General features: G+C 51.8%; 1 protein-coding gene across 8 annotated transcripts in view; it reads left to right on the top strand.

Moving 5' to 3' along the window:
- The first annotated feature begins 14,848 nt into the window (after positions 1 to 14,848).
- The window catches only part of CNTFR (ciliary neurotrophic factor receptor), a 38,973-nt gene continuing 26,588 nt past the window's right edge, over positions 14,849 to 27,233 (top strand). The window contains exons 1-4 of one of the 8 annotated variants that reach the window (XM_042964721.1): positions 15,725 to 15,895; positions 18,528 to 18,719; positions 20,882 to 20,937; positions 23,631 to 23,740. Coding sequence is in view for 1 of the 8 variants with exons in the window: in XM_042964717.1 (XP_042820651.1) it covers positions 20,914 to 20,937 (24 nt within the window). In the remaining 7 variants the exon portion in view is untranslated. Of the gene's footprint in view, positions 14,952 to 14,998; positions 15,189 to 15,724; positions 15,896 to 18,527; positions 18,720 to 20,854; positions 20,938 to 23,630; positions 23,741 to 27,233 lie in introns of those variants that run through there. The other 7 variants (XM_042964717.1, XM_042964723.1, XM_042964724.1 and 4 more) reach the window with 7 other exon arrangements.

Raw genomic sequence — 27,233 nt, 5'->3', positions numbered from 1 at the left:
AGAAGCATGGAGGTATGGGCCTTCCAAAGGGAAGAGGAGAGATGATTCCCTGTAAATTCCCAGGGAAGAAGTTGAAGATGGGTGTGCATACGAGTGGGTGTGGAGGCAAAGGTGGGACATGAGGAAGTTCAGAAGGTTCCTATTGATGTGGGAATCCAGCTCTGCTGCTGAGAATGGAATGAGGAGGCTGGTGGGAAGGAAGTATGGGATCGTTGTTGCAGGAGAGATAACCAGGGGGTCACAGGAGGATGACCAGGCAGGGCTAAAAGCCCAGGTAAGGCTGGTGACCATGAACTTGTAGTGTTATCAGTCAGGGTGTGTGAGCTTCAGAAGCATCCATAGTACAGGTGAGGATTCAGGAATCACTGTTGCATCCTTCCAGACTAAGGTTAAGACAGGCAGAAACGATAGAAGAATAGTGAGGAGACTAGCAAGATGTAGTGAAGAATCAAGGAATCCAAAGTGGGTCAGGAGAGAAGTAAAGATAGGGGTAGGGGTCACTGTCCTGGACATCCCCATGAAAATGTCGGGGTGGGATGGGATGAAATGGAGTAGTTGAGTGAACTAGGACAGGGCATTGTCACTATACGCATTTCTAGGGCTGTTGTACCAAAGTATCACAGATTGAGTGGCTTAGAACAACAGAAATTTACTGTCTCACGGTGTTGGGAGACTAGAAGTCTGAAGTCAAGGTGTCAGCAGGGCCATTTCCCTTTCTGAAACTCGTAGGAGAATCCTTCCTTGACTTGTCCTAATTTCTAGTTTGCTGTCAGTCTTTGGCCTTCTTGGCTTTTAGATGTATCACTCCCGTCATTCATCTTCACATTTCCTTCCGTTATGTCTGTTTCTATGTCCAATTTTCTTTTTATAAGGACACCAGTCAGGGCACCTGGGTGGCTCAGTCAGTTAAGTGACTCTTGGTTTTGGCTCAGGTCATGATCTCATACCCCACATCAGGCCCTGGGCTAACTGAGCCTGCCTGGGATTCTCTTCCTCTCTCTGCTTCCCCCTCCACATGTGTGCACAAGTGCTCTCTCTCAAAATAAAACTCAAATAAATAAATAAGGACACCAGTCATATTGGATTAGGGCCCACCCTAATAACCTCATTTTAACTTGATTACATCTGTAAAGATCTCATTTACAAACAGTCACCTTTTGGGGTACTAGGGGTTAGAACTTAAACATATCTTTTATGGAAAGAGATAATTCAATAGTAGTTAAAGGATGAGATGGAGGAGTTGTGGATTTGAGAGTTTTGGTTATGGGCCTGGGAGTGGATAGCTGAGTGGCCTGGAGAGAGAGTCACTGAAGACAAGGTTGAGGAATTAAGAGGCTAGGGAGGGTGGTGATGTGTGTGTTGGGGGCAGGAGGGGGGCTTCAAGGTGGGCAATGGGGTCATCCAGGGTGGAATGTGCTGAGCATTCTCACTGCTTCCCTTAGAGGTGGTGTGTATAGTGAGTTTGTTCCCCTCGAAATGGGGACTTAAGACCACAGTATGACTGGAGGGGTTATATACCTGCCACATGCAAGCAGGCACCAAATCCTGCCAATTTTACTTCCTAGGTGTCTCCATTCCCACAGCTGCTGTTGTTTTGTGCCTCTCAGTATCTTGTAACATTCTCCTTACTGGTTTCCCTGCTTCACTCCCTTCTGAGCTCTCCTCCAAACCAAGCCACTAACTTTTCCCTTTGTTTAGAATGCTCTTCTGACAGATACCTGCATGGCCATCTCCCTTCCTCCTTTAAGCCATCACTCAAATGTCACCTCAGCAAAGGCCTATTCTGACCAATCCATTTAAGACTGCAGTCAAGCACTTTTTTCCCCCTTCTAAATATAATTTACATCTTTAAAATAGTGTTTAGTTTATTGTCTGTCTCCTCCTGATGAGAATGTAAGCTTGGAAAGGGTAGGAATCTTTTTTTTTTTTTTTTTTTTTTTTTGGTGCAAAAAAAAGTGATTTTATTAAAGCTTGGGGACAGAACCCATAGGCAGAAAGAACTGTGAGGAATCTTTGTTTTGTTGACTAATGTAACCTAAGGATCTTGAACACTTACTGGCATATAGCAGGTGTTTGATGAATTGATGACTGGTTAATATAAGAACGAATGGCTATTGAGCCTCCAAGTGTGTGGCCATACCCAGATCCTGTCATTCTCCCTCAACCTTCCCATGTCCAGATTAGAGGACAAAATCCAAATTAATTCATTGGATGGTCTTAAAGGACCTCCTTGCTTGGTCACTGCCATGGCTTAGTCTATCTTTGGCCTAATCCCTTTGGACCTGGGCTCTGGGCATACTAACATCTTACTCTTCTGACATGCATGAGATTTTCTGCCTCTGAACCTTTGCTCTTGCCATTTGTCTGCTTGGCACCCATCAAGAGTGTTCAAAGGACACTAGTAATAAACTCTGAGCGCTTGCTCCTGAGGACCTATCTCTCCACTCCCAAACCCCTCTCAATTTGGGATAAGGCCTGATTCTGTAAGGTACCTCCAGCTACCACTTTGGTCCTTGCACTAGGAAGGTGGTGTATGGTTGCACTTCTGAATATGGGCACAAGGTGGCAGCATTTACAAAGGGATAGCCCATCCTCTTGCAGGGTTTGTACAGAGGTTGCCAGGAGATTCAAGACCAAGGTACTAGTCTAGGCTTGAAATTTGGCCTCACTGGGCTCAGAGATCTCTCATTTGTTCCACAAACAGCTAGTGATCACCCATAATGTGACAAATACAGTCACTGGCTTCAGAACCTCTAGCCCCAGCTATAGCCACGTATATAGGGATTTTCACTATTGGTATAAGTACAGAGATTAGGGAAGTTCATTAGACTTCAGGAGTTCAGAGCCCTCCGTCCAGTCTTTAGGAAGAGTCAAAGCTTCAAAGAAGAAGACATTATGCTTGTGTAGAATCTTGAAGAAGCACAAGAAGTGAAAAGGATATTCTTGGTAAAGGGCAGGCATGAACTAAGGTATAGAGGTGAGAAAAGCACAGAGGTCATCACTGGAGCATGAAGTTCAAGGCGGGGAGTGTGAGGAATCAAGCTCCAAGGTGGGTGGGAGCCAGACTGGAAGGGCCTGAGTGTCTGGCCAAGGAGCTTGGGCTTTTTCTTGAGGGTGATGGAGAGTCACTGAAGCCTTTAAGGAGGAAATGATGTGGCATTATCAGATTGGTATTTTAGGGAGAGCTCTGGCTGCTACAGTGTAGAAAATGGGTTGGGGGCACAGGCAGAAAAGTCAGTGAGGAGGTTGCTGTAGGGATCCAGGGGGAGATGGTGAAGCCAAAATTATGGCTGGAGCAGGCCTTAGAGAAGCCTCTCCTAGCTCACAGAAGCTTTCATGGCCTGGCACTTTGAAAGAATTCTTGGCCCTTGGCACCCTCTTCCCTGCCATTTAAGCCACCTCAGCCCTTCTGTTTCTGAGGTTCCTTTTGGCTCTACCTTAGTTCCCCTGGTTATCCTGGTTGGAACCAGTGTTTCTGTCAGTTTCCATGTGGGGCCCTCAACTTCCTTAGGTCCCACTCTCTTGGGAGATCTGTCAACCTTCAGCACGCCCTACATCCCAGCCTCCCTCAGTGTGATCCATTCATGCACATCCTTCTTTGACAGAAACACCAGATAGATATGTGACTGAGGGGCCTCCTCCACTAGGGCTGTCACTCTCTGCCATTGCCGCCCCCGCCGCCCCCAGCCAGCATTCATACAAACATATGTGTGTGCATACACATATGCGTGTATCATTGACAGGACTGATGCTGAAGGAAGGGTATCCCTGGCAGGCAGAGGAGTGTCACCTGAGGAAATGTCTGGAGGTAGGAAAGTACAAGGGAGTGTTTGGGGAGCAGAGGGGAATGTTGTTAGCAGGGTCTGGAAGGGACTGGTCAGGGCCTTCAAGGTTGGGCCCTGAGCCATGACCAAGTACTGCAAGCAAGGGGCACCACAGCCAGGTTTTGAGCAGAGATTGGGAGAGTCACCTTCATTCAGTCTCATGAATATGCACAGAACCTGTTGAATTATGCAGACCGAAAGGATGTAAATGTATATGCAAATTTTCTGCTGCCCTTCTTGTTGCTATGGAAACCAAAGAATAGCAAAAGGGGGCCCAAACCCTGGGGAGACCAGACTGAAGAGACTGGAGACCAGGAGGATCTCCTCTCGCCTGCTTTTCCCTTTCCTTCTGTTTTAATCTTTTTCTTTGCCTCACTCTTTGTCTCCGGGCTCTCTCTTTCCATCTCTTTGCCCCTCTTGATCTTTCTGTCTCTATCTCTATTTATCCCTCCTGTTTTTTTTTGTTTCTGTCTCTCAGTCTCTGAGCTTCTGTCTGTCCATGTGTATATATCTTTGACTCCATGTCACTGTTGCTCTGTGACTCTGAGACAATGTTTCTCTGTGACTTCAGGTCTCCCCCTATCTTTGTGTCTTAAATTCCGTGGCTCTCCCTCCTGCATTTCCCTGTCTCCATGTCTCTGACTCACATCTTTTTTTCTCTGCATCTCTATTTTTGTGTCTGACTCTCTCTAATTGTGTCTATTTCTTGGTCTTTCTTCCAAGTTCTTTCCCTTCTCTTTTCACTCTGATTCTGTCTCTCTGAACTTCTTATTCCAATGCTTGTCTCTGATGGGAAGGACAGGAAGCTGCACATCTGTTCTTGACTGATGGCCCAGCCACCCACATGTTCAAAGATTCCTAGGTGCTCTCCCCACATAAAATCCTGTTGCAGGTCTGGCCCCTGTCAGTGTTGCCATTGGACCCCTGTGACAGGCCTATGCTGGCTGCCAGTACACCAGGGCTCCTGTTCTAGCCTTTGCCTACTGTGTGACCCTGCCTAGTGTTTCTCTCTCTGGATCTGTAGTCCCATCTCTTTCGAAGCTGGTGGGCATCTTGAGGCAATGAGGTATAGAGAATAGAGAAGTGAGAGGTGAGTCTTAGTGGTTCACCCATCTGGCCCTCTGCCCAAGGGCTGACGTGAAGGGTCTGGCTGGGGCCCAGGTATGAGGGTGTCTAGGGCTAGTTGAGACCAATCCTGGCCCCCAGAGAAGACTTCTTGCTGATCCACAAAATCAAGCAGCAGCCTATCCACAGTCTATCTATGCTTCTGCCTGTTGCAGCCTTAAACATCCAATTACGTGTTCAGGGTCCTTTGTTTGCCCCTCTGCCATTGCGCTTACATTTATAGAACACCTATTCTACACCATGCTTCTGCCTTCACAGGTCCACAGTGATAGAGAAATGTCATCTGGGCTTTTTGCATCTTCCCCCTCCCTCCCAAGAAGGGTCTCTTTGGTCCAGGTGGAAGGAAGAACACAGACCCTTCAACTCCCATAGCTTCCTATCCCTGGTGGGCTCATTTGTGGGTATAAAGCATATGCAGCTGCAAAAGTCATGGATCAAGGTTAGGAGAAACAGAGACACAGAGACAGAGACAAGAGTAACTGGATCTATGGAGGCAATATGTCTCCATACAGGGTTTGGGATGGGGTATAGGAAATTTAGGGCAGGACTGAGGGTGAGGGTGGGCCAGAGTATTTTGAGGGCAGGTAAGCCACCCTATGAGGTGGAAGCTTCCCCTTTCAGCCCTGGGCAGGATGCCTTAACTTCTAGGGAGGCACTAGACATGGGGGATCTGGCTGGGGCCCAGGTGTGGGGGCAGTCAGAGCAGTCAGGGCAAGCCCCCTCCTCCAAGAGACTGCCAAACTAAGCCCCCAGCTCTCCTGTCTCGCCAGAAAGGACACAGACATAATCACTCTTCCCATTGACTGTGATTCACCCATGTTCAGGCCCAGGCGTGATCATGCTGTCAGGAATTCCATGTTTGAATTAAAAACCTCCCTGGACACCCTACCCCACCCCACCTGGGCCAGTTGTGCCAATGGGTGTTGGAGCAGGGTCAAACAAGGCTATCTGGAGGGCTTTAGGCAAAGCCACACATGGAGAGAAAAAAAGGGATTAGGGGAAAGATGGAGAGTGAGAAAGACTGAAAGAGGAGACATAAACATTGATGGGTAGAAAACCAAAGCCAGCAGATGAAGGGGGCTCTTGTACCCACCAGGCTGGCACTGAACACTTGACTGGATTATCTCATTTAATTGAATCCTCACAACAGTCATAGGCAATAGGCACTATTATGATCCCATTTTATTCCTGAGTTAATTGAGGCATAGAGACATTCAGTCATTTCCCTGAGGTCACAAAGCCAGTAAATGATGAGTAGGTATTTGAACGTTTCAGTCTCACTGAAGAGCCAAGAAGATAGACAGACATAGAGACAGAGGTTGGGACAAATTCTCACACCACCACTCATGGCAAATCTGGGACTCCTGGAATCATCAGGCAGCTGTTCAGGGGAAAACCTTCCCACAGGCCAAAGAACATGCAGCTTCCTATCCTTTCTATCAGAGTCCAGGACTGTGACAGAGAGAGACATAGAGGGAGAGAGAGACAAAGACATCAAAGCAGGGAGAGAGATGGAAGGGGAACTCTGTGCCACAGAATTCCTTATCTGACTTTCCTCCTTCCTGCCAGGTGTGCAGCCTGTCCTGCCCCTGAGTCAGATCTAGCCCAGCAGACACCTTGCTTCGGTGGGGCCTAGGCTTTGAGATCCACTTTTTCTTCCCTACAAATTTATTTATTTATTTTAAATTTAATGTATTTATTTTGAGAGAGAGCACATGGGAGGGGGTGGAGAGAGAAAGAGAGATTGAATCCCTAGCAGGTTCTACACTGTCAGCACAAAGCCCAACTCAGGGCTTGAACTCATGAACCATGAGATCATGATCTGAGCCAAGATCAAGAGTCAGATGCTTAACCAACTGAGCCACCCAGGCACCTCTCCACACACAAATTTATTGAGCACCTACTAGTAGAGAGGCACTCCTGCTCCACATCTCCTACCTCTTTCTCTTTCACTATTGAGAAATCTTTCCCATTGTCTAACTTCAATCCCCTAGGATAGGTTCTGCAATAAGGGATCAAGATTAGAATTTGGGGACACTTCGATATGGAGGCTTATTCTAGCCAAGTACAGAGAAGAGGCCCCTGAGGGCTGGCTTTGGGTGCCTTCTGGTTGGAGGCCCCTTCTAGTTGGTTTGGAGAAGAGGGTCATGGCCCAGCTGGTGGGGCCTAGAGAGCTGAGCTGTCAGCAGTAGGGAGGATAGGGTTGAGAAAAAAACCCAGGAACTATCCTGAGGGAGCCAGGGAGTTGGCTTTATGGTTTCTAATGTTTTAACCCTGGTTTCAATTACCCCCGGGGTCCCCAGGCTTCCCTGACGGTTGTGGGCTCCCAAGCTTGAGGGAGGCTCAGGACTCTCCTGGGAATGCCAGAAACTAGAGGCTCAGGGATAGGAGTCTGGGGGCAGGGGAGAATTTCCATCCTCTTCTTCCATGTGTCTGGCTGAGAGAGGCCGCCAGACCAAGCAGGACTCTGGGGACAGCAGGGAGGCTGGGGAAGGAGGGGCCTACACTCTGCTCACAGGCTTCTATGGAGGGTCTACATCAGCCAGCTCCTTAGCACCAGTTTGGTCCCATTGGCCTCAACCCGATCCTGGCTGCTAAAGCCCAGAGCTCTTTCTTGGCCTCATCAGGCTCCTTTTTGGTCTTGTGACAACCCTGACTCCTGGCTTTCCTTCTGCCTCTGGGGCAACCACACCTTCCCTGCTCACTCTGTTTTTTAAATTTATTTTTTTATTTTTATTTTTTTATTTTTTGAGAGACAGAGTGCAAGCAGAGGAGGGGCAGAGAGACAGAGAGAGAGACACACACACTTACACACACACGGAGTTGGAAGCAGGCTCCAGGCTCTGAGCTGTCAGCAAAGAGCCTGATGAGGGGCCCGAACTCACAAACCAGGAGATCATGACCTGAACTGAAGTCAGATGCTTACCCAACTGAGCCACCCAGGCACCCCTCTGCCCACTCTGTTTATTAATCATGGTTCCTAGGGCTTCAGCTTCAATCCTCTCCTCCCCTCCTCCTGCCTCTCATCATTTTTTCTCCCTGCTCCTGTGATCTATCTTGTTATCTTCTAGCACGTTCAGAGTGCCCAGATCAGTCCAAGACTTTGATGAATGCCCGTACAACCAGCAAGAGCCAGTTACAGGGGGCATTAGAAGCCGAACAGGGACTGCACACTTCCAACCAGGTGGCTCTTTCTCACCTTCTGTGTTCTTCCCATCCTTGTCGCTGCTGGTCACCATCCCACAGACCTTCAACTCCATGGATATGTCAAGCCCCAACTCTCTCCAGCTCAGTGAACGGCACCATCATCTCCCAGTTACTCAAGCCAAAAACCTGGGAGTCATCTGTGCTTTTGTACACAATGTTCCCTCTGGGCCTGGCACACAGTAGGTGCTAATAAATGTCTCTTGAACTGAGCTTAATTCAGTTTTCTCTCTTGGACTCCCATCTGCCTCTGTCTGTTTCCCTGGGACTTGGTGTCTCTGGCATTCAATCTTTAAATCTCTAATTTTTCTCTGTCTTCTCAATCACTACAATTGAGTTTCTGAGGGAGAAGCTGGGGCTTCTTTTTTCCCCTCTGTCCCTGCCCCAGGGAATCATAGGCTCGCTGGAAATGGAGCTGTGGGAGATGAAGGGAGGAAACCAATCTTTGGGCCATGTGGCCCTCAGTCCTATTTGGAAATAGGGAAGCAGCTCTACAGCAGCAAGGATCAAGGTCAGACTCTGGGCTGGCACTGGAAGGAGACAATCCTTTGAAGACATATGCCTTCTATGAAGAATTGGGGAGAAAAGGATCAAGACCCACTGGAGTGGGAGGAAGGGTAAGTTCTTTGTGTTTTTGAGCAGGGAATTAGTTTCATGCAAAATTTTGCAACACAACATGAAGAAAAACGGCATCTGTGATTTTGCAAGTCTGTGTCCTTGCTCCAGCCTTCAAACACACTTGGTGTCCTAATCCTGACTTCTCTGTACTCTTTTGTCTCTCTCCCCACCATCCACTCTGATTCCCCTATTCCTTCCCTGACCATCTACCACTCTTTCCAAACGTATCCCAGACCTTGGGATCACTGCGGGAGGGTCCTTGGAAGAGCAGACTCTAGACTAAGTGTCCAGGGGTCTGTTCTCTGTGTATAGGGCAACACAGGGGTTCCTCTGTCAAGGGAGCAGATGGAGATGAATCTGAGCCCTCCCCTCCCCCACCTCCCCTGACAAAGCCCTGTTCTCTCTTCAGCCCCAGGGCCCTGCCCCGGGTTAGATTGGAGGTCTCCCTCCCATGGGTAACTGCAGACACCTCTTCCCTGGCTGCCCCACCTTCAGCCTTAGCCTTTCTCACTACTCTGTACAGCAGCCTCAGTGATCTCACTAAAATGTAGATCTGGTTATGTTCCTCACCTACTTTATGCCTTTCCAGACTTGCATGGCCTTGGCACTAAAAGCACTTCAGGATGTGGTCTCTGAGCCACTCAGGCTATCTCAGTCTGCCTTTTGCCTTCTGGGTCACTGCTTAATCCCTTACTGGACACCAAATCCTCTTTGCCATCCCTTGAGGATGTAACCCATTCAGATAGCCTCCCTCTCCTGTGCCCTGGGACTTTTCTCCTCTGGGCCAATGTTGTCCTGCTTGCTTACCACATTCATTCATTCATTCATTCATTCATTCATTCAACATTTATTTAAATCTAGTTCAAATGTTAGGAGTACCTGTTCTATGCCAGACCCAGCTCTAGTTGCCACAGGGCTGCCCTCATGGAGCTCACAGGCACCACACAAGTAACTAGGTAGTTTAACGTCACACAAATTACTATAAGGAAAAAGACTATGGCACTATGGGAGAAAAAAAAGGGGCTTAGTCTAGGCTTCTTTTAGGTGATATTTAGGCTGTCACCTCTTGCCTAAGAGGACCATGGATTCAGACACAGCACTCTCACATGGACAAATTGTATACTTGCCTATTTTGCTTAGTATCCATCTTCCTTAACTAGAATGGGAATCCCATGAGGACAAGGGATTTTTAAACTTTTTTAGACAAAAAGTAAACAGTAAAGTACACAAACCTTAAGGGTACAGATCAGATTTTGACATATGTGTTTACACTTTTGGAACCCAACACCGCCCCCCCCCCAACAAAGGTAAGTACGATTCCGACTTCTATCATCATAAATGAGTTTTGCCTGTTCTTGAGCTTTGCATAAATGAAATCATTCAATATGCTGTACTCTTTTCTGTTTCTTTTTTTTTTCTTTGATTGACATTTTGTCTGTGAGCTTTATCCATTTTTGTTGTGTGTAGCTATAGCTGTTGTTTTGTTTTTGTTTTTGTTTTCTGTAACTGTATCATAATCTATTCATTTATTTGGGTTGTTTCCAGCTTGAGACTATTATGAATAAAACTGCTATAAACATTCTTTGTGAGGTAATAAGGTACATAGATGTTCAACTTAGTAGATCCTGCCAAACAATGTTCCAAAGTGGCTGTACTAACTTATACACGTACCAGTAGTATGTGGAGTTCTAATTGCTCCACGTCCTTGAGAGGGCAGAGCTTTTTGTCTGTTTGCTTCATTGCTATATTCTATCACTTACATCAATGTCTGGTACATAGTAGATGCTCAATATATACTTATTGATTGCCTTATGAATGAGGGAGCTATCTGCATTCCTGGGGTCCTGCTCTGGCCCAGGCACTAACTTGCTGTGTGACTCTGGGCAGGTGACTCCCCCTCTCTGAGTTGTTTCCTTGTCTGTAGCATAAGGGGAGTGACAGTAGAGGCTTTACCTTCCAGTGCCAGCTAGATGCTCTGAGAGCTGGACACCTGTTCATTCATTCAGTCCACTTGGGTCTATAAGGTCCTACTATGTACCAGGATAGTGAGGGTGTGATCCGTGACATACCACTGACAGCCTCTTTCAGGTCAGCCAAGACCAGGGGTCATTGCCCATCTTGTCCCCAACTCATCCTTCTGGAGTCTGTTCTTCCTTCCTCTGTCCAGCCCTGACCCCAGGGGGAGGGGGTCTGGACTGAGCCTGTGGATGGAAAATGTGATTAATGATCAAAAAAACATCCAAAAGGAAGAGACCAGGAAAACAACTTGGGGAAAGCTCCTCGCCCAGGGGAGGGGGGCCATGTCCTGGGCCTTGGGACAGCTCCGGCTGCCCTCCCGCCGCCCTTTCTGGGAAGCTGCCACAGAGTGGGTAATTTTAGCCAAAAGTGAAAAAAAAAAAAGCCACTCTAATTATTTATGAAAAAAGTTCCCCCCACCCAATGTAAATTATGCTTCCCCTGGAGGCTTCCCCCTACTGTTACTCCATTCCTAGTGGTCCCTCTGCTTGGTCAGGCTGGGGGGCCCTAGAGACACTGGGCTGGGGGCAGAGGAGGAATTCCAACATGAAATGTTTTGTTCATTAGCAGAGAACATAGGGGGAAATTCCCTTTTTGCCTGGGCCTGGGCAGCCCAGGCGAATACCCAAAACCTATTGTCAAAAATAGAGTCTGGGCTGCAGAGCAGGGTGGGGGTTTTACTGGGGTGGCGGGGGCGGGGGGGACACAGACGTTTATTCCTCTTCTCTTAGACTCCGGGCTTTCAGGGGTTTCCTGAGCCTTAATCCTTCCTTCTTTCGGGGATTTCATTCCCAATGTCTCAGGTTGCCCACAAAACTTCCTTCTTAGCAAAATGGGAGGAACTGGGGTTGGACTGGCCTTAGAACTTCCAACTAAGGAGGAAGGGAGGATATCAAAGAGAGGGAGGGGAGGCCTTGGACCTAACCAAATAATTCAGAATTCTGGTAGAATATGTTGGGATCAGTAGGTAGCAAATCTGAGGGGGGCCAGGAGCAGGAATGAAACCACCTCTTTCTATCTGAGTGGATTTAGAGGGCCCCAGTGAGGAGGGAAGTACATAGATAGCTCCAGAGAGCTGAGGACAATTCCAGGCTGAATATTTAGGTTTCCCTATTATAGTTTCAGCTCTTTCCTGTTCTTTACTTTTAGGGAATCTTTGCCCTTTCCTGGTGCCAAGGTTAGAAGGGTCAGGGCACTCTTAGGCAGTGGTCCAAATGACAAGATTCCAGAAGGGGCTCTGCAGCATAGGGCTGTTGTAAGTGGGTCCTAGGTGCTGTCCCAGGATAGAAGTGAGTCCTCCCTGGGGTGCTAGGCTGGACCCTGAGTGTGTGTGTGGGTGCTCAAGGGGCCCCCCTGCCTGGCTCGTCCTGGGGCTGTGTGGGGATCGGGTTTCTCGGCGCCTGGAGCCTCCGCGAGGCCGAGCTGTTCCCGGTCCCCGGCCAAGCCGCCCCGGGCGCTGGCACTGGGAGAGGAAGCAGGGGGGGGGGGCGCGGTGAGGGGGAGCAAGAGGGGGGGAAGTGGGGGGAGCTATGAGGGCTTTTACGTAACTGCCTCCCAGAGCCCGCCCCTACTGCCAAACCCCAGTGTGGAACTTTGTGTGATTGAGTGTATGTGCCTATGTGACATGCGGTGTGACTGAGTACATGGCTGTGCGTGACCGTGTCTGTGTGTGGGGATGGTGTATAAGTGTGCGATTCGGGGGGGTCCTGCCCTTCTGGGACCTCTAGCTGCCAGTCCTAAGCAGAGGACCCTGACTCCCAGTGTGCCATGGCGGGGTTGAATATAAACTTTTGACTCTTTGAAACTATGTTACTTTACATGACTGTGTGTTTGGCATTTGTAGGCAAGACAGAGAGCCTATGTGTGTTTGTAACTTCGGATAGCCAAGTGTGTGACCCTAGTGGAACTTTCTGATGGAACAGCACATTAGAAGAGCATCATTTCCCAAAGGAGCACTAGAAAAGGTAGACCATAGGAGGTGGGATAGAAGCCTCCTTCCCTGAGGGCACAGCAGTAGGAATGGAGAAGGGTCCTTGCTATCCATGATGGAGGAGGGTTGAGCCAAAAGTCCTGCCACAGAGCCCTCTTTCATGGCAAGTGTAAAACTCCAAGGACTCAAGAGTCAAGAAGAATTTCCCTCAATTTCCCAAGTCTTTCTGGGGTTATCAAATCTGAAATCTACATCACTTGCAGGGCAAGAGGGCTCTGAACTAAGGGCATTATTTCCTGCTGCCCCTCACTGGAGAAGCAGATGTTGTTGATCGGTGAAGATAGGGTGGGACTGGGAGGAGAGCGTCCATGAAGTTGGTTTAGCTTAAGAGTAAGTGTGCATGACAGAGAAGGGAGCTGGCGCGGAGCTGGGGCCATGGGAGATAGGGGTGCCTAGCTGGCTCAGTCCCTAAAGCATGTGACTCTTGATCTCAGGGTTGGGAGTACCAGCCCCACGTTGGGAGTAGAGATTTCTTAAAAAAAATAATAATAAAATTAAATTTTAAAAGCTTGAGAGGACACAGGGCCAGATCCTGCAAAGGCTTTGAAACCCCACCTAAGAAGCCTGGCTTTGCCCCCACGCCGGGGTATGGGAGGGTTCAACACGAAGATTTAGGAAGCCCAGAAGCTCGTGGCAGATAGGGCATTGAAAGCTGTGGGAGCGGAAACCCACGAGTAATCTGTTGCCCCAATCCAGATGGGAGCAGAATCAGTTCTTATGGCGGCCAAAGGGAAGGCGCCCCACCCAGGCTGTTCCATAGGTGGACGCCGCCTCTGAGCTGGAGCCGCAGCCTTAGGGGTGTACGCGCGTCCCTCATCGCCCGCCAGGTGTCGCTGCGACACCGGAGAAGAGGGCGCGGCCAGGGTGTTGCGCCTGGAAGTTGCTGAGGATCTACCGACGCCGGGATCCAGTCCGACGTGCGCCTCTTGTCCTTGCTAAGCCTCGGACGCACCGACATATCCGGCTCCCGGATCCTGATTGCCTGGCGCAGACCTTGCCCCGGCACCCGCGGACTTCGGTACTGCTGACTACAGCCCCCGAGTCCCCAGGTGGAAAGGGGACGTTGTTCGGGGAGGAACCCCCCACTGCCCTCAACCTGGCAGGAGGCAGTGGCTAAGACACTGAAGGATCTGGAAATCCAGCAATGACCTGCCGATCTCGGCGCCAGTCGGCCCCTCGAGGGGTATGGGGGCCCCCTGAGCACCCAACCTCATCCAGGCCTAGTTGCTGCGCAGGGTGAGGGGCAATTCCTGACTCCCTTACCCCCCATTTCGTCCCGCCGGCCCCGCTCTTTCCCAGGGTCCACCATCCCGTCCCCGTCCGTGGCCTGGGAATCTGGAGGCTGCGGGCCCGAGAGGCCGGATAAGGGACCCTTACTGTGGGTAGGGATGGGCGGGATCTCAGCTGAGTGCTACTATTTCGCTGTGTATCTTTAAGCCCCAGCTGGCCCTCTCTGAGCCTCAGCCCCGGCTGACCCCTGCCGGTTGCTCTGAGGGGATTCCGAAGCCACGGAAGTGAAAGTGAAAAGCCCAGGCAATGGCGGGAACAAGGGAGTCCCTGAAGCACTTCTTGGGAAAGGGCCCGGCGCTTGGGCAGCCTACTGGGAAAGGGTGTGAGGAAACTACGAGATAGTTCCTTCCCCTCTCCCCGCCCCCAGCCCTGGAGCAGCTCCCGGGAGGGGCCAGGCGCAGGGATTAATGGTCAAAGGTCGGGTGAAAAATCCATGGGGTGGAGATAGGGGTGGGCCACTCGTTCTCCGCCTCTGGCATTCAACCTTTCTTTTGCGCTCTCGCGTGGCCTCAGAAGTTGGTTGGGTTGTCTAGCCTTAATCCCCCTTGTTGTAGCCAGACCAGAGGCCCGAGGGCAAGTGAAGTGAGCACACTGGCCCCTCAGGGGCCGAGGCTGCGAAAGGAAAATTCGAAGGGTGAACCTCCAGCGCCGAACTCGCGCGTGCTCCGCATTCTGGAACTGCCCGTCCAGGCATAGAGGGTGTAACTTCCCTACCCTGTTCATCCCAGCGGAGGTTTCCCCCCAGACCATGTGTCCCGCGGGGCGAGGAAAGAGGGGATAGTTATAGTGTCACCGGAGACTTGATGGGAGAGAAGGCCTGGACTCCCAGCCTGGTCCATCCTGGTCAGGGTAGCGAAAAGCCCCATTCCCTCCGCGTGAGAGGTGTATGTGTATATGACTGTAAGAGTGGTCATTGCTGGGAGCAGAATAGGGGAGGGGCAGAGACGGCTGGTCTCCTGTACCCAAAATGGGTCCTGGGGGCTCTGGCTCGTGCTTCTGTCATAGAGATGCCTACGGGAAGACCCTGAGAATTGGCCCAGGGTGTGCCAGGGTGTCGGTACGAGGTAGTCAAGGCCTGAACAAGCGGGAGCACTGAGCAGCAGAGACCTGGCCAAGGCTGAGTGAGAGAGGGAGTGTGAATGAGCGACCTGGGAGGGGGAGAAGGGGGCGCGCCCAGCGTCCTTAGGGAGTCCGGCGGAGTGGGTGCGGGTACGTGTGCACGCCTGGTTTTGAGACCAGCGGCCGGGCCTGCGCGTGAAGCACAGGGGCCACAGCCGTCTGGAGGGCAGGCGTTCCCAAGGAAGGGCGAATGTGAGGGGGCCACGCGTGCCAGTGCGGGCGAGTGTGCCAGCGGGGGGAGGGCTCGTGCGAGCGCGAGTCTAGTGGGAGTGGGGGCTCCCAGGCCTGCGCAGAGTGAGTGTGCCCGCGCGTGCCAGGCGCGGGAGCGTGCCAGGGCGGGGGCGCGCGGGGGCAGTGGCCGGGAGGGGGTCGTGGCGCGCGGCCGCGGAGGCGAGGGGAGACAAGGCGGGAGGGGGAGGGGAGCGAGGGCGCGCGCGGCCGAGCGGGCGCCCGCGGTCACATGGGCGAGGGAAGGAGGGAGGGAGCGCGCGAGGGAGGGAGGAGGATGGGGGGGTTAAAGCCGCCGAGCGCCGAGGAGCCGGTGCAGAGCGGGCGGCGGCGGCGGCAGCGGAGGCGGCGGCTCCAGCCCGCGCGGCGCGGGGCTCGGCAGCGGGATCCGGCAGCGGTGCTAGCTCCGCGCTCCGTGCCTCGCTCCCTGCCCGGGGTGGTCGAAGGGCAAGGCGCAGAGCCCCCGCGGCCCGAGGGCGCGGTAAGTACCCCGCGGCGGACAGCGCGCGGCCGGACCCTCAGACCCTCGGGCTGACCGACAGACCCGTGGCCCTCGTGCGCGCGGGAAGAGGGAGAGGACACGCGTGGGCCCGCGACCCCAGGGAAGAGAGAAACGGGAAAGTTCAAGGGAAACTTTGCCCGCAAACTCGGGGGCGGGGGCGCGTGAGAAGCGGCCCCCAGCGTCCCGGGGCGTCGGGGGTTGGGCGTGGTGATGGTGGGGGCGGACAATCGGCTGGGGGGATGTGGCCGGGCGGATTGTCCTAGCGTCCCTATTCTCTCTCACCCCTCAGCAGCGCACGCGGGGTCTGGGAAAATTCCGGAACTGGGGGGTCGTAGTGACCCCCGCGCGCCCGAAGGCGGATTCCTTCTCCCGCAGAAATCTAGACTTAAAAGCGCCCAGGGGTGTGAACGGACGGTTGCGCGTTTGCCAGTGTATGTGTGTCCGTGTGAATCCGCGTGTGTGTGTCTCGGTGTGAGCCTGCCTGTGGTTTCCTCGTGAGTCCGCCTGTATCTCCATGTAGTGGGTTTCCTTCAGTGTCTCTTTGTAAGACCCCCTCTGTTGTGTGTTTGTGAGTCCGCTTGTGGTGTATCCCCGTCTCTTTGTGAGTCAGCCCGTGTGTGTCTCCTCCAGTGCGGCTCTGTGTGAGTGGGCTTGGGTGTCCCTGTGTTGTTCCGAGTAGTGTATCTCCCCGTGCGTGGGGGCTGGGCCGCGGGGAGGTCACCAGACGGACAGCTCTCTTCCTCGGCTCCTCTCCTCTCCCGAGCCTCTTCTCCTGCGTCTAGTTCTCGCGCTCGCTCGCTCCCTTGGCCCCCTCCCCCCTTCAGTAGCTTCAGGCGGGCAGGACTATTTCACGCCTTGTTGAAAATTCAGGATTTTCTTTCTCTTTCTGTCTAGGCTCTCTCTTTGATTAGTGTCTGTGTGTGTCTGTGTGGCTGGCAGCTTGTCTGCAACACTAGGTGTGTGTCTGCATGCCACTGTGGGAATGGGTCTGTAACGCCAGTTGTTTTGCTTGTAATACTTGGTATGTTTGTGTCTGTGTCACTGGGGGTGTTCATGCGGCTGTAATCATTGAGGTGGGAATTTGAAATGCTGGGTGTGTGTTTGCATTGACAATTGCTGTATGTCCAGGGCGTCTGAAACAGTGTATTTTTGTGTTCTAACTCTGGGTGTGATGGTATACCATTGCTTGTGTAGGAATGTGACTTGAACAATTGAATATTCCTATGGCTGCAGGGCTAGCCAGGGCTTGGGGGTGGAGGGCCTATGTGTCTCAATAAACTATGCCTCCCTCTCTACTGTCAAAACCACACAAATCCTCTGGATTGGTTCTTGGGGTTCCTGGTCAGGATTGGTGACATGGAGCTAAGGTTCACATTCCGTCAGGGTTAATACTCCGAGGGACTCTGAACCTTATACAAAAACTAGGAGTTTAAACTACACATTCAAGACTTCCTGGGGCTTCTTTAGAATTCATAGTCAGATTCACACTGGGACGCTTAAATGCATATAGGCATACACTCAGATTCACGCTTAAATTCTGGGGCTCATATCCAATTGTACACTTCAGTTGTAGGGTTACATCAGACTCACGTTGGGACTCATGCTGACACTTCTATTCTCATTCCTGTTCTGAGGCTCATAGACTTACACTGATACCTAGAGCCCATGCTCAGAATCTCACTGGGGTCCTAGAGTTCACATCTGGATTCACACTAAGACCCTGGACTTCCATTTTGGATTCACACTTACATTCTGGGGCTCATAGCTGGAGTCACATGAAGACTAAGGGCTCACACTCAGATTCTCATGGGGAACCTCAGGCTCATATTTGAACTCAAGATTCACACAAGACACTGAGGTTCATAGACTCATCCTTTTACCTTGGAGCTCACACTGAGATTCACACTAGCAAGATTCTCACTTCCATCCTGGGATCACTCAGGGACCCAGTGTTCAGTGTTCACACTCAAGACTAGCATCTCTGGTGATTACATTAAACTCACTTCTGTCTTGGGGCTTAGACTCACACTACACTTTTATATATTCACATGGGGGCCCTGGGATTCACACTTGGAATCACACCCAGTTATGCTTCCATTCTGGGGCTCACATTCAAACCCAAACTAGGGTTGTGGTGAACTCATAGTCAAATACACCCATGCTTTCTTTGGTTTATGGTGTAGAACAGGGCAGTTGGGTAAGGAACAGCAACTGCCACAAGACATGTCCCCTCCAAAGGTGGAAAGGAGAGAGGATACATATTTGGGAGTGTCACTCACTTGGGTTGTGGACTGATGGAGAGGGTTGTGGGAAACACTCACCCAGTTAAACCTTTTTGCCTTTCTTTCTGCAAGGAGACTAAGGCTATTGGTAGGATGATCTGAGTGGCTTTTTGGCACAGGAGTGATTATGTACTCTTAGAGTCCCCGTGTGAAAGCATATCCCCCTTAAATAGTTTGGGTACCCCTTCTGTGGTAAGGGAATCGGTGTGGGGAAAAAAGACTCGTGTCTTCCCAAGACATTTCTCCCATCCCAGTCATCCTTAGTATGGGAGGAGTGTCAAGATTGACTTGGTGAGACGGTAGACCTCTGGCTCCTTTGACCTTTCCAGGGTATTGAATCTCTGATTCTAAGGGAGATGGTAGCCTGGATCTGTGGTGAGAAGGTAGCCAAAGGAGGAGACTGGACTGAAATCCACCCTCATATTTCCTCTGCCTTGGCTGGAGAAGGATAGAGGCCAAGTTATGTTATATCTCACAATGTCTCCTGGAGTGTCTATGGAACTCTTAACCTTGTCTCTATGGTATGACCAGCGATCTCTACTGTACTCCCCAGAAAAGCAGTAACCCTGTGGGGGAGGGTTGGGTTAGGTTGTAAACTATGCTGGGACTCCACCTGCCTTGGAGACACTGCTGGGCTTACATATCTTCCTGCTGTGGAGGCCAGCAAGTTAGGGCTGCCTGAGGTGCATAATCACCCCATGGGCACACCGACAACAGTACAGATCTGGCCCTCAGGCTCAGATGGCTCAGCTCTATCAGCTCCCTGTCCCTGAAGGGGACACATGCTCCCCACCCCCCTCTGGGGGGGGGCCTTGAAGGACTGGCATTCTGGTCTCTGCCCCCCCATGGTGAGTTGAAGTGTAAATGAATGGAAACATATGGAGCAGATTTTCTTTGAAATGCAGATGGTGGGGGGGGGGGGGGACCATGTGTGCCTGGTTGGGGGGGGGGGTCCCAGAGAGCAAGAAGGCTGAGAAGAGAGCTGACCCCTCCTCCAGTCCCACCATAGGGTGAGGATAGTTGTGTAAACTGTGGCCCTGGGTGACCACACCCACCCAGGCTCCAGCTTCCTGTGGGGAGAGGCTGGGGAGGCCAGTGGTCCCTGTGGGCTGAAGGTGCTGAGGTCATCACTCCCCTTTACCTCTGTAGAGGGCAAAGAGAGCCTCCAAAGCACAGAGTCATGCTGGGTTGGCGTTCACCAGAGCCAGGAACTCTGGGGGCCAAGAGGTGGAAGGGGGAGCTAGGGCAGATGTGGGGAAGAGTTAGACCCTGCTTCTTGCAGAACTAGCTCTGGGAAGCTGGGGCTACAGCTACAGTGGGAAGAACTGAGGCTAGACTATAATGATGACATCTGGTCAGGGCAAGAGCTCCTGGAGTTTAGGATTGGAAGAGTCCTCAATCCTGAAGGAGTTTTTCCAGACCTGGGATAGTCAGTATGCCACACTATACACTATAATTTCCCCTCACAAAACTCAGCAAAGTTACGTAGTAATTGCCTGTGAGCTCTGTGGGACCCGGGGACTGGGTTCTCTGCTCACTGCTGTACCCTGACCCTGGCACAGACCTGGAACACTCCTTGGTAAGAGGGTGATGCATCTTTTTCTCTCTCATCAGACTGAGTGCTCCATGCGGGCAGGACCATATCCTCAACTGCCAGCACAGTACCTGACACGGATTAGGTGCTCAATAAATATTGAGGAATGAATTGTTGAGTGGGAGAGGGGATTCTCTGGGGTTTGTGGCTTGAGACAGAGCAGTGTCTGTTGTATTACCCCTATTTGACTTGAAAGGCGCCTGAATGATTTGTAGTCTAGACTAAAGGAAGGATCTCCTTGCACTCAGGGAAGGGGTGCAGAGGATAGGCAGCTTATTCCTTGAAAAGGTTGGGACTAAGGGCAACTGGGGTGGAGGTGGGGATGACTGATTCTGTGGCAGAGGTCAGAGGTCACTTCTGTCCTCTCAGCTTCAGGATTTTTCAGAAGTCCTTTTCTCATGTGGTTGTGAGCGTGTCCCTTGGTCTCTCTAGGTTGGTTTCTTGGACTCTAGCTAAGGCAATAGACCCCATCTCTGAGCTGCTGAGGCTAGGCTCTGAGGTTGTTTAGCTGCTGTGGGCACCACAGACTGTCTGTATTGGTTATTAATGTCTGTCTGAGAACACGGGGTTCAGATCCTAAAAATACCCTGTCCAGCCAGAGCCTAGGAGTTGCTCGTGTGGGCTAGTGTAGCAGTGGCTGCATCTTGATAAGATAGACACAGAGCCAGAAGAGACCAGGAGAGTATAGGAAAACTGAGGCAGCATGGGCAGGAGATGCATGAGAGACAGAGCTTCTGTTGTATATGGGACAAAGATTTATAAAACTAGTGGTGCGAGTTCTTCAAATTATGGCAACATTTAGGGTAGTCTGTTATTTTACACTGTAGAGAATTTACTTCCTGGGGAGTTTGAATATACATCTGATATCAGATGTATAAATTAAGTAGTCAGTTGTAACCATTTCAAGTCCAGCTTCAAGATATTCCAAAATAAGTATGTGGCAAAGAAAAAAAAAATCTTCCTTAAGTAGCCTTTTCTGAGCCACTGCCCCCATCCCTACCTCCTAGAGCCCTTCCTTGCAGCCTGAGTCCCAGTGGGGTTCTTGTACACCCCCTTTTATAGGCCCCCACCTCACTTCTGACCCCCCAGGCATCTGTGTATCCCCTCTTCCCTGGAGATGGATGCTGCACAGTGGTTCCAAAAAGGTAAGAAAAGCCTGGCCTCTGAGGGCAGATGCCGTGTGACCTTGGCCTGTAAGCTGACCTTTCTGGGCCCCTCTGTGAAATCACGGGATGGGGGGGGGGGGGGCTGGGGCCTGGCCCAGGCCCGGAGAGAAGGCGGTTTTGGCACCCATCCAGCTCCCTGACGTCAATGATTCTCCAAATAATGGAATCAATATTGGGGGGGGGGGGCAAGCGTGAACCAGGCCCCAGCGATTAGAAACAGATCAGCACAAACCCGCAGCTGATTCTGATAGAGCTGCCTTGGAGAGCTAGGGTGGGAGGCCTGGAAGGAGGTGGACCTGGGGGGGGGGGGGGCGGTGGCGCTCAGGAATGGAGGCGGAGCCACCCAGTGTCCAAAGCAGGAGGATACACAAGTAGGCAGAGATTCTGGGTTGGAATGATGTGGTGGGGGCCACTGAACTAGTTCCTTCCTCCTTTGAGTCTGTGAGGTTCCAAAGCTAGGGGAAGTTTGTGAATGGAGACTTCTTTCAACCAGTGAGTGATAAAGGGTGGACAAGGGGAGTTTGTAGTTTATCTCTTTGCTTCCTAGACTTGGGCCCCTAGGCCATGTTAGGAGTCACAGGTTATACCTAGGATAGGGGAGAGTACCGAGTGAGACCGGAGATGGTCTTTTACTTGGAGGTAGAGGGCATTAATCTAAGATAGATGGGTATTCCCTCCTCAGAATGGGAGTCTGGCCTCCTCCATCAGGTTGTATCCTCTCAGCCTACTAGAAGGCAGCAGGTGAGGATGGAGAGGGCCGTGGGGTCCATAAGGGGCTGGCCTGGCAGCAGCTGACAAAAAACAGGAAAGAGGGCTGGGGGAGCAGCTGTAATTACGGGGCATTTATTATTAATCAGATGAAATTGCTGGAACAGCTGGTGTAATGTGCGTAGCGATACAGACTCTGCATGCACCCCCAACACATGTGCACGCACACATATGCACAAGCCACGCACAGCCTGAGCCTTGTTTGCTTACACAATTTTTTTCTTGTGAAGGTTGGAGCCCCCCCCTCTTTTTTAAAGTAATCTTTACACCCAACATGGGGCTCGAACTCACAACTCCAAGATCAAGAGTCGCATGCTCTACTGACCAAGGCAGTCAGGCGCCCCTAGAGGGCTCCTTATGTGTGTCTGTGTCTTTTGATGTTGGTACTTATTTGTGTTTTTTCATGTCTGCCTGTATCTTCCTCTCCCTCTGTTGTCTCTTTTCCCAAATGTCTGTTAGTCTCTGGCCTGATGTGTGCCTCTTGTCTCTAACCTGTCTCCCTCTGTTTGCCTATCTCTTGGTATGTCTGTATCTATTATCACCAGCCACCCTGTCTCTAACACCTTATTTTAGTTTATGGCCATCTCTGTCTGGTTGCGTCTTCGGTCAGGGTTGGATGACATGGATGACCCTTTCTCATGGGTATGTGTTTAGGCACCTGACCATGCCTTTGGCAAACACATCTGGGACCTATTTTTTAGGGGGGGGAGGGGAAGTTGGATCCTGAGGATCTCTTCTGTTGAGTGACTGGAGCCCATTGAAGCAATAGTGGCTTTCAAGACAGCTCTGAATACAAAGCTGGCTTCCTTATCAGCTACCATTTGTGGGATATCAGCTACCATTTGTGGGATTTTGGGCAAGGTGCTTTTGTTCTCTGAGCCTCTGTTTCCTCATCTGTAAAATGGAAACAGGGTTAACTCTAAAGTTGTTTTGATGATTCAGTACAAAATGTATGTTAAGCACTTATCATGATACCTGACTCATTAAGAACTCGGAACAAGTGTTAGCTGTTACTATTACTGGGAAAGGCATTGTGCAGGCAAGAGAGAGAACTGCAGAGGCAAACCAGTAAAGCACAAAGGCTTTGGAGCTAGACTTGGACTCAAATCTGTGCACTGGAACTGATCAGCTATATGGTCGGAGGCAAGTTACTTAACTTCCCTGAACCTTGTTTTTTCAACTGTCAAATGGGAATAATAATAGAACCTACCTCATGGAGAAGTCATGAGGATTAAATGAGATAATGCATATAAAGTGCTTGACACAGTTCCTGGCATATAACAGATTCTCAATAAATCGTAGTGGTGATGAGAAGAGGATAGTATGATGGTGGGTGTTTTTGCCCTGCCGGTTGCGTGTGAAAAAGTGTGTGATGTGGAAGTACTTGTGCCTGTGAATTGGTTGTCTGGGGACTTTGGATTGTTTGTGGATATGAGTATGTATCTGTATGTGATGTTAGGCCACTTGTGGCTTCCCTTTGTCCCTGTGGTTTAGCATCTGAAGTCAACATGGGGTGCTGGAGGGAGTCTGGACTATTCTCAACTTTCCCTTTTCTAGGGGCACCTGGGTGGCTCAGTTGGTTAAGCCTCCGATTTCAGCTCAGGCCATGATCTCTCAGTTCATGAGTTTGAGCCCTGCATTGGCCTATGTGCCGACAGCCCAGAGCCTGGAGCCAGCTTCGGATTCTGTGTCTCCTCTGTCTCTCTTGGTCCCTTCCCTGCTCTCACTCTGTCTCTTTCAAAAATAAATAAACATTAAAAAAAAACTTTCCCTTTTCTAGACACTTACCTGCTGCCTGCCTCAGTCTCCCCTTCTCTGAGAGGCATTGTATGGAATGAGTTCTTAGTTGGACTAAGGCCTGTGGGTCCTCTGTGACCTCTGATTTGTGCCCTTTGCCCTTCTAGAATCCAGCCTTGTCACATCATCCCATCCCCTTGGTTTTGGAAGTCTTGGAAAGAGTTGGTCTGGAGAAGGAGGACATTGATGTGCTCAGTGTACGGCCAGTGGTGAAGAGGTATGTGCTGGGGACCCACATGAGGCAGGTCTGTCTCTGGGTATCAGGCTGGTGCAATGGGGCTATAGGTTTGGGGATGTGCGTGAAGGAGGGCCTGAGATCCCTTCCTTCTCTTCCTCTGTTCTTCCTTCTGAGGCTTTTCATGCCCCTATGATGGGCCCACGAAGGGGAAGGGACTTACCCGCAGTCACACAGGCAAGGGCGAAGCCAGGTCAGAAAACTGGGTTCTGTACTTAAGAGGGCTGAATCCTGGATGTGGGAATATATTTCTGTCTCATTGTCAGGCTCCCTCTCTGCCCCCAAAGCATCTCTCTGGCTTGATTGGGGAAGCAGCTGGGCTTGGAGTAGATGGGATGGGGGTCGGAGGAAATTCCAAAATCTTCTGGGGCCAGCCATGGGGCTGGGCTTGACTCTCCCTGCCTTTCATTAAGGGCAGCCAAGGCCCCCGATTGGCAGCCCAGGGTGGGGGCGTCCAAGGAATCGAGGCGCTGGAGCGGAACGGAAGGGCCTATTGTCCAAAACCCGCCAGAGGCCCACAAAGGCCAGCCGGCTTTTCATCTCAGCTCCCAAACAGACTGGCCATTTTCCCGGCCCAGGAGTAGGGGACTGATTGACCCTTCAGAACTAGGACTGGGATGTTTTTGAGGGTGGGGTGGGGTATCCCATGCTGACACATGGCCATAAAAGGGACTTAAAATGGAGGTGGGGTTCTGAAGAGTAGGGAGGCTCCAGAAAGCTGTAGAGAGTTAAGCTTCCAATCCACTGTTCCCAAAGGACCTAAGGATACAGGGTAGGGTATCTGATAGAAATTCGGATTTACACAACAATAGATAATAAATATTTATAGGGGGCACACCTGGGAGGAGTCTCATGATTTGATGGTAAAGTGAGCTACTTCTATGAGCACATAATCCCACCCCCCCACAATTGGGATCACCGTATTGAGTTGCAACAGGGGCTGGAGAAGAGAAGGCTAGTGGTTGGGCAAGAGACTGGGCTCCTGCAGCAGGAGGAACTGAGGCCAGACAGCAGGAAGGACTTCCTGCCAATGAACAGTAGCTCTGATGCCCTGACTGTGTCTCTAGAGATCCCAGAGGATCACAGAGAGCAGGGGAGCTAGAGAACACCCCTGGGGTTAGTTAAGGGTTAGGCAGCTTCTGTGGGGGCCCAAAGAGGAGGCTGGGAGGGAAGACTTGGCAGTTCTGTCCACCCTCCTTCCACAGCACCTCCAGCATCACTTTAAAAACAGCTTTTTAATTTAACAAAGTGGATGAAAAACTGTTTTTGGAAATAAAGATATCTGCTGTCTCCCAGGCTAGCACTCAGCCCTTGCAGAGAGCCTCTCTCCGGGTTTCTCTCTGCTGCTGGTGGTTCCTTTCCTCTCTCTCTCTCTCTCTCTCTCTCTCTCTCTCTCTCTCTCTTTTTGTTTGTTTCTGCTCTGCAACCCCCCAGCTTCCCCTTGGCCTCCTATTACCCCCTCCCGTATCAGCCTCCTTGGGTATCTCATCCTCAGTCTCTTATCTCCGTGTCTCTGCATCTCCTTTTGTCTCTCCTCTCCCAGTTTCTCTTCCAGGGCTTGTCTCTCTCCTGAATCATCTCTGTCTCCCAGCCTGTCTCAATCTCTGTCTCCCTTCCCCCCTTCTCCCCCAACCCCTGCTCTAAATGGGTCTATTTAAAACACCCGACGCTGCCAAGTCAGAAAAGCGTCTCCTGATAAAGCGCATTAGGCTGAGGGAGGGAGGAGGAGGGGGGAGGGAGCAGGGAGCAGCGGGCGGATGGATTGATCCAAGCCCGTAACCCCATTAATCAGGCATCGTGGATCCCCCTCCCTCCCCCAGCTTCAGCCCCTTCTGAGCTAAAAGCCCTTAAATATTTATCACCCCTCCCCCCAGGGGGTGAGGGGAGGGGTGTGTGGCCCTTGGTGTGAGCATCCCCAGCTGCCTGGTGCGCACCCCCTGTGTGTTTACACATGTGCACATGTGGTCATATGTGCATGCATGGGTGTGCATACCTAACAGACCCAGGGCCCATCTTGTCCCCCTTCACCCCCCCACCACGGAGTAGCCTGGTTCCTTGGGCAGCCCAGCCCCTAGGGGACCCTGGTAATCTAGCCTGGGTCTTTGCCTCTCTTAAAAAGTTGGGCATGTAGAATAGGGAGACCTTTGGGGTCAATTGGAGGTCCTTATGCCCCCAAAGTTCAGTAACTGGAAGATTGGGTGGCATTGCACTATTATTCTCAGAGGGTCGGAAGGTGAGCTGGGGTTCAATGTCCAGATTCCCTAATATTCCCAGAGCAAGAAGTAACTTAGGGAATAGAATTGGGGGCTCCATGCTCCTAAAGTGCAGGAAGGTAACTTGGAAGGCTGGCTGAAGTTTCCCCTTTATCCTCAAAGGGCAGGAATGTGACCTGGAGGTGGGTTGGGCACCTACCATTACCCTTAGAAATTTAGGAACCTTGACCTGGGCCTGGGTGGGGGTCGCCATCACCCCCAGAGAGTAGGAAGGTGGCCACTCTCTGGGGGGTGATGTGGGACTGGGTCCCACATCTCACGGCTTATTGATTTCCCCTGGCTACAGAGGTCAGTCAACCCTGAGACAGGCTGGGGTCCGCCGGAGTTGGCCTGAGGCAACTTCGCCCTGGGCGGGGGAAGGGAGGCCCGAGCGGCCCTGGGTGTGAGGAGGGGCCGCTGCTCGGAGCAGAGGGTCCCTTCCCCTTCCCTCCCCCAGCATCAAGTGCCACATCTCCTCCTGACTCAGACAATTAGATTCAAAGGATGACCTCACTGCCTGCCGTCCCTCACTCGCTCCCTCTGCTAGCTCGCCTCGCTCGTGGCGCGCTCCTTCCTCCCCTCCTCCCGGCCCGCTCGCCGCCTTGCTCGCTCGCTCACTCACAGCTCGGGCCGGCCCCTAGCCCGCCCGCCCGTCCGGAGTCGCGGTGTTGCGGGGGGCTCCTGTCCCCCGGGCCGGCCCGGGCCTCCTGGGCCCCAGCCCCGGGCGCCCTATGCCCGCGGGCTGCGGGGCGGACCCAAGGAGCGCCGGAGGCACCGACGGGGCGCCTGCGCGGGGACCCAGGTCAGTGGCCGCGCGGCCGCAGGGCCGGAGAACTTGTCACCCCCACTGCCGCCGCTGAGACACCCCCGCCGGCGCCGCCCGCCAGCCCGCCTCGGAGCTTCCCGCTCCTTTCTCGGCCCCCGCCCCCCGCGGCTGCTCGGCGCGCTCCCCCTGCCAAGCTGTCTCTCTTCTCTTTCTCCCCCCCCCCCCCTTCCCCAACAGCCCCTCTGCTTCTACAGCCGGTGGGAGGGACTGGGACTTCCTGAGGTCCCAGGGATGGGGCTGGGGCCCATTGGCTGAAACCGGCCCAGGCTTCTGAGAGAGGAGGGGGCTCTAGCTGTTTCCACTGGCCTGGGGGAGGGGACCACAACCTGGGTGGGAAGGGGGCTACAGAGAAAGAGGTCCAGGCAGGGTGTGGGGGTGACATCTACAGAGGGGATGA

Source organism: Panthera tigris, chromosome D4, assembly GCF_018350195.1.
Source record: "Panthera tigris isolate Pti1 chromosome D4, P.tigris_Pti1_mat1.1, whole genome shotgun sequence".
NCBI lineage: Eukaryota > Metazoa > Chordata > Mammalia > Carnivora > Felidae > Panthera > Panthera tigris.
This window is presented reverse-complemented; position numbering and strand designations above follow the sequence as displayed.